The 6,760-nt window shown below is 55.0% G+C and overlaps 1 protein-coding gene across 1 annotated transcript; it reads left to right on the forward strand.

Moving 5' to 3' along the window:
- The first annotated feature begins 4,665 nt into the window (after positions 1-4,665).
- Positions 4,666-5,807, forward strand: SCT (secretin). The gene is made up of 4 exons (XM_072639525.1): positions 4,666-4,827; positions 4,964-5,065; positions 5,340-5,462; positions 5,643-5,807. The coding sequence occupies exons 1-4, from the start codon at positions 4,736-4,738 to the stop codon at positions 5,779-5,781; spliced, it is 456 nt and encodes a 151-aa protein (XP_072495626.1). The 5' UTR covers positions 4,666-4,735; the 3' UTR covers positions 5,782-5,807.
- The last annotated feature ends 953 nt before the right edge of the window (positions 5,808-6,760 follow it).

Genomic DNA, 6,760 nt, shown 5'->3' on the forward strand with positions numbered 1-6,760 from the left:
GGCCTAGGACAAGTCCACTTCAGCACCGCGGACAGAGCCGCGTCCCAGCAGCCTGAGACACGGCGGGGCACCGCATTCCGGGAGACTGAACTCCCCTGGAGCCGCTGGAGGAAGGATGAGGAGAACCTTGGGGCGGGGAACTGGGGGCTGGGCGTTCCCAACCTCTGGTCCCAGAGTGAGTGATTTTTCCCCAGACCCTATCTCCAGTCCTTGGCTGCTGAGCTCGGCTCCACTGCTCCACGCGTAAATTCCCTAGCTCCACCCCGGCCTCGCTCCTTCTCGGCCCCGCCTCCTCTGGGTTCTGAGGAAAGCTTCTCCCCACACACAAACATACACAACACACTCAGGTACATACACACGCGCGCGCGTGCGCGCGCACACACAAAACCTCCCCCCTTCCTGAGTCCCACCAGCCACCTTGAAGAGATGGCAGAAATGAAGGTCGGGGCCTAGGAGCACTGAGACATGCTGCGAAGTCGAGGCTCCGAAAAGGAGGGATACTCTGGAAATAGGGGAAAGACCTTAGTCTGGAGTCATTAGCCATTAGATCCATCGCACTAGTGGGGAAAGTAAGGCACCGTCAGCTCAGGGTGCTGACGGCCAGAGGGTGTAAGAACGTTGTTCCACTAATTCATTGTTGGTGGAGCTGTGAGCTCATTCAACCATTCTGGAGAGCAGTTTGGAACCATGCCCAAAGGACTATGAAAATGTGCAGAAATATTGTTTCTAGGGCTGCATTCCAAAGAGATCATAAAAAAGAGAAAATGACCCACATGTATAAAAATATTTATAGCAGTTCTTCTGTGTTGGCCAAGAACTGGAAATCAAGGGGATGCCCATCCATTGGAGAATGGTCGAAAAAGTGTAATGGAATACTATTGAGCTATAAGAAATGACGAACAGGCAGACTTCAGAAACACCTGGAAAAACTCATATGAGCTGATGCTGAGTGAAGCGAGCAGAGCCTGGAGAACATTATACACAATAGCAGCCACAGTGTTCAAGGACTGATTTTGATAGACTTAGCCCTTCATAGCAATGCAAGGGCCTAAAACATTTCCAAAGACTTATGATACAAAATGTCATCCATATACGGAGAAAGAACTATGGAATCAGAACGCAGAATGAAGCAGACTTATTTTCTCTTTTGTTTATTTATTTTGGTTTGGTTTTTCTCATGGTTTCTCCCATTTGTTTTAATTCTTCTATGCAACATGACTAATGTGAAAATGGGTTTAATAGGAATGTATGTGTAGAGTCCATATAAGATTGCATACCATCTTGGGGATGGAGGGGGAGAAAAGTTAAAACTTATGAAAGTGAATGAAGAAAACTGTAAACAAATAAATTTTGGGTGAAGAGGAACGCTCTTCGGTGGTGTCTGACTCTGTGACCCCATTTGGGTTTTCTTCGCAAAGTTATAGAGTGGTTTGCTGTTCCTTCAGGTCTGTAAAATGATCTGAGGAGGAAATGACAGATGAGGAAATTTAGGCAAATAAGGTGAAGTGACTTGCCCAGGGTCATATAACTAGTAAGTGTCTGAGGCCAGATTGGAACTCAGGAAGATGAGCCTTCCTGACTCCAGGCCCGGCGCTCTATCCATTTGCACCACCTAGCTGCGCTGGACCTAGGAATACTGGCTTCCTGTTTCCAAGATCAATCTTGGGCTCCAGGAGGTTCAACTGAGGCTGCTAACCCTCCGCCTCAGGTTTCGCAGGTTTTGTTGGGCTAACCTGGCGCCTGGCATTTGTGACTCTATGCAGATATATGAAAAGTGCATGAAAACGAAGAGCAGGACCCCCGGTCCTGCTCTGGGCACAGGTCTGAGGGGTGGGGGAAGGGTTCGAGCCAAGGCTCTCCAGGAGCCCCTCAGAGAGACCCCAAGCACTGCGCCTTCACCCCAGCCTGAATCTGTCCTCGCCTCCCTGAATCTTCTCTAGCTTGAGCCATAAGATTGGTCCCTTCACCTACTTCCTATGTCCTTCCTCCCCCCCATCCCTCAGAGTCTTTTGTGTGTTCGTCCTTCGTTGCCGAAGAAGACCATGCCGTCAGAGAAATAATGACATGACTTGCACTTGACTTTGTTTTGAGGGAGGGAGGGCTGTGCAGGTCACCAGCCTCACTTCTCCTCCAGAGCCATCTGAATCCAGGATGACTGGAGATGACCCAGGATGAGGCAATTGGGGTTAAGTGACTTGCCCAAGGTCACACAGCTAGTGAGTGTCAAGTGTCTGAGGTGAGATTTGAACTGGGGTCCTCCTGACTCCTGCACTGGTGCTCTAGCCACTGCACCACCTGGATTCCAAGGTCCTGCCTCCAGAAAGTCCTCCGGGATTCTCCTGGCCCTCCCGTAGGATCCTCCCGATCCTCCTGAACCTCTCTGTGCCTCCTTCACTGTAGGCTTTCTGAGGGCAAGCACCTGGCCTCCAAAGCTGGTAGCTACACACTGGATTTCCTCAAAGTCTTCCCAGGCCAGGCAGGACTCTTGGGACTTCATACTGGGCTCCCAGGCTGGCTGGCCGTCCAACACTCTGAGTCCTTCCTCCATGCAGGTGCTTAGATCGCCTTTCTAAGGCACACCCCTCGCTCCCACTCTAATGATCAAAAGTTTTTCATTGTCTCCAGAAGAAAACGGCAAGTGCCCAGGCCAGCGCTGCAGGTCGTCTCCCTTCTACGGGCTTATTTCACTTCGTTCCCCTTCACACAGATGATCACAGTCAAACAGGAGTCCCAGTGGTCCCTGCCCTGCCTGCTGTGCCGTCATCTCCGCTCTGTGGGGTCGCCTCTCCTAGAAGCCTCCACGGAGCTGAACTGCCCTCTGTCCTTGCTCAGCTGAAAGGCCTCGGGCCGCGCTCCCTTCCCTCCATCACACTGCACCTGGCAGCGGACTTCGCGCAACCTCCCTGTTCGGTTTGAATGTACAAACTGCTCAAGACATAGACCGAGGCGGCCACTCGGCCCACACTCGGAGGCCACCATAACCATCCCCCAGGCACTGGCACTCAGCCTGCCAGCCCGATCTCTCCAAAGCCTCGATCTGGCTTTTGGGACCAGGAAGGGATAGGACGGGACTGGGTGGGGCCATCGATCCACAGCTGCAGACCTCAGCTCCCGCAGCCAGGGGCCGGCCACTTGGGCCAGGCGGGGATGACAGCTGGAGGGGCGGCCTTGACCTTCCCGGCCGGATCGATGGTCCCGGATCAACTGTTTGCGAAGTCGCCAGAGCGGAAACTTATGGAGCCTCCTAAAGAGCACCGGGCGGGTGTGGGGGGAGGGGAGTAGAGGAACCCTGGCGCCCCAAACCTCCGCCTCCTCCCCGGAGGTCCCCGGCCCTGGGGCATTTATACCGAGCTGGTCCCGGAGCCAAGAACTGGAGTCGGGCGGCTGGTCTCGAAGAAGGAGGCAGAGGGAGAGGAGAGGAAAGAGGACGGAGGACTCCCTTAGAGCCGAGATTCAGCGAGCGTCTCGCTAGACTTGGTGAGAAGACGGCGGATGCGCCTAGCGGGAGCTGAGCTGGGCGGAGGGAATGGCCCAGGGCTCCCTAGAGATGCATTATGGGGGTTCCTCCTGGGTCTCTGGGTATCTTTCTGTCTCTGAGTGTCCGTTTCTCCCCGTGTCTCCCGGTCTCTCTCTGTCTCTCCCCGTGCCTCCTGGTTTCTGTCTCTTCCAGTGTCTCCCCGCCCCTCTGAGCTCTTTATGTCTCCATCTCACTCTTGATCTGACTTTCTGTCACTCTCCCTGTCTCTCTACCTCTCCGATAGTTGGTCTTCTCGGTCTCCCTGTCTCTGCCCTCCTGTCTCTCTGCTCCCCTACCTCTGTCTCCTTATCTCCCTGTCTCTGTCTCCTCTGTCCGCTAGTCTTCGTCTCTGTGAATTCCTTCTCTGTTTCTAGACCTCTTCACGCAAAGTCTCTGGCTCCTTCGCTTTGTCTGTTCGCGCCCCTCAGTCCGTCTTCCCGACTCGGATCTCGGATCCTGGATCTTTGCGGCTCAGCTCAATGCCCTTAATCTCAGGTTCTCCCCTCCTCAGGCTCCCTTTTCCAGAGGCGCATTCAGGAGCTCTGCGGTTTGGCTATTCCTGGTGTCCACATCTCAGTCTCCAGTCCCCATGGCCAGAGGAATAGCGGTCCTCGCGATCCTCGCCGCCCTCTTGATCCAAGGCTCCTCTTTGCTCCCCGCTCCCCAGAGGTGAGCCCCAACCCAACCCCCTACCTCGTGGCGAGGGGTTGGCAGCCTTCAACAGATAATGGGCTTAGGGGTCCCGGAAGAGAGTGGAACTGATCAGAGCTAGGGTCGCCCTCCCCTTCCCTTCCCGGGTTGTGTCCTGGGCTGAGGCTGACTGGTCTAACTCTAGCTCACATGAGTCTGACAGGCTCCAGACCACCTGGGACTGGCTGGGGGTGGGGGTGGGGGAGAGCAGGGCCGGGCCTGGGAACCTAGATTAACGCTCCACAAAGGAACAAAAGGACCAAACTCTGCAGTCACAAAGATAGTTATATAGTTAAATACGAACACGCTTCCTTCCTCCCGCTGACTCGGTTGTCTGCAGCCCAGGCTCTCAGGTGGAACGCCCTGGATGGGGATGGTTGGGGCGCGCCTTCCCCCACACCAGTCTAGGGGTCTAATGGCCCGGAGATGTGACCAGTCCACCCAGTATCTCCTCCCTCGATCTGTCTCTACCCCCTCACCCCGCCTCCCACATACACCCCTGAGGTTTTCCGCAGGGCTCAGCGCCACATGGACGGTGCCTTTACAAGCGAGCTGAGCCGTCTGAGAGAGAGCGCTTTCGTTCAGAGCCTGGTCCGCGCGCTGGTCGGCCTGGGGCCCAGGTGAGCTCCACTCCCGGGGCATTCGGGGAGGGATGAAAGAAGCTGAGGGAAAGGGAAGAGCGAAGGGGAGGAGGACCCTGGCATGACTGCTGCTGCAGCTACCTAGCCCCCAGCTCCTGCCATCCTGCCTCCCCAGGACCCAGAGACACTCGGACGGCGCGTTTACCAGCGAGCTCAGTAAAATAAGACGGACCGCCCAGGTTCACCGGCTTATACAACAGCTAGTGGGGAACCGCAGGTGAGAGCCGCGGGTGCGCGCCTGCACGCTCCAGCTCCCAAACTTCCCTTCCCCAGCCAAGCCTCTCCCCGCCACTGAAGTTCATTTTAGCCTAGGTATCCACGCGAGCGCGCGAGCGCGCGCGCGCACACACACACACACACGGGTACACACGCACACACATTCGCGCGCACACTTTTTTTCTCATTAGCTCCACCCAATTCCTAATTGTCTCTGTCCAATTACAGACTGTGACTTTCCCCACCTTTTTCTTTTTCTCTTTTGTGGTCGGAAGGTCAGTCAGAACTCTAGAGAAGGCCACTGGAAGGAGCTCCTGGGGGGGAAATGGGCCCCTGGTCCCCTCTTGGGAGGATTCACTTTGTTTGAAGTGGCTGCGTCTGTGCCTCTCACAGGACAGGTAAATGACGCACACACACACACACACCCCCTTCCATTGGAGCACAATAGAAGCTCCTAACTCCACTCCCCTTCGTTCCTCCCCCCAATCATTCTCAGAATCTGAAGGGAGCCGGGTGGGTACTTATTCCACATTTCTGCGCGGATGGTCTCACCAGCCCCTCTTGTGACCTCTTCACAGTGCACTCCTTCGAGGGAAATCCACTGAGAGTCCCTGTCCCTTGCTCTTCAAAGCCATTCCTTGGCCAGGGGCTGAGCCTGAAAGGAAAGAAGCCTTTGTGTGGGAGGGGACTCAAAGCCAAAGAAATTGGCGTCTATGATTCAATAATAAAGGAGTATCTGATGCAGACGGAGCATGTGTGGTGTGGCTGGTGTGACCTGGGGGGACAGAGGAGGGGGGTGGGAGAGCCATGACAGGGAAGTAGTTCCAAAGAGGAGAACAGGGCTTGGAAACGGGAATTTCTATATTCCCAGCTCTGCCCCACCCTTTGAAGTCAATTCCTATCGCTGAGAATGGGACAGGGAAACTGAGGCACGAGGGACAGTACAAGGAAGCTGGTTGAAGGGACTGGGGTTCTTTGGCCTGGAGAAACTTCAAGGGGTTTCCTTCCACCATCATTAGAGAGCTGTCTCCAGGGCTGTCCAGTACCGGAAAGATGATGCGAATTCTATTTGCTCCCGAAAGGCAGACTCAGGAGCAGTAAGAGGACAGGGCAAAGAGATGCATGTAGGTTTGATATGTCTGGGAAAATGGGCTCCCCTTTTGTGGAGACCTTCAAGCCAAGGCCCATGGCCATGGGTGGGACCAGAGGACTTGGAGGTGCCTTTTGAGTGGCTAAAGAGATTGGGGAGGAGCTGAAAGCTGGCTGGCCCCACTGATCCCCTGCAGGGCCCCTCACTGGTACTGGCCCACAGCAAAGATGGGGCAAATCCCTTCCTTGCCTGAATCCCTTCCTCTCCCTGAGAGGTCGCTCACTGGAGAATGGGGACCAAAAAAGGAGGCCTCTCCCATTCTCTCTGTGAGTAGACACAGCCACTGAAGATGCTTCGGTCCCCAGGAGCTCCCTGACACCTCCTGTGCTGGTCTATACCCTCTTTCTCCACATTCCCCAGTCAGTATTCTCTGGGAGACCAGCCTACAGAGGCAGGGACTCTGCTCTGCATGAGCTCCCCCTCTCTTGGGGGAGAAAATAAGCATAGATATAAATCATGATGAATACATGGCAGTGGGGGAGGAGGGGCACTCCGTGCCTCAGTTTCCATTTCATTGTCTTAACTTTGGGGACTGATATCAAGCAG

The sequence above is a fragment of the Notamacropus eugenii genome, chromosome 2 (genome assembly GCF_028372415.1).
Source record: "Notamacropus eugenii isolate mMacEug1 chromosome 2, mMacEug1.pri_v2, whole genome shotgun sequence".
Taxonomy (NCBI): Eukaryota; Metazoa; Chordata; class Mammalia; order Diprotodontia; family Macropodidae; genus Notamacropus; species Notamacropus eugenii.

Bases quoted from the DNA above. Each gene is read 5' to 3' on its own strand.
- SCT (XM_072639525.1), top strand. From the start codon at position 4,736: ATGGACGGTGCCTTTACAAGCGAGCTGAGCCGTCTGAGAGAGAGCGCT. The intron at 5,066-5,339 runs GTGAGAGCCGCG...TGTGGTCGGAAG, and splicing joins CAGCTAGTGGGGAACCGCAG to GTCAGTCAGAACTCTAGAGA. The intron at 5,463-5,642 runs GTAAATGACGCA...ACCTCTTCACAG, and splicing joins CTGTGCCTCTCACAGGACAG to TGCACTCCTTCGAGGGAAAT.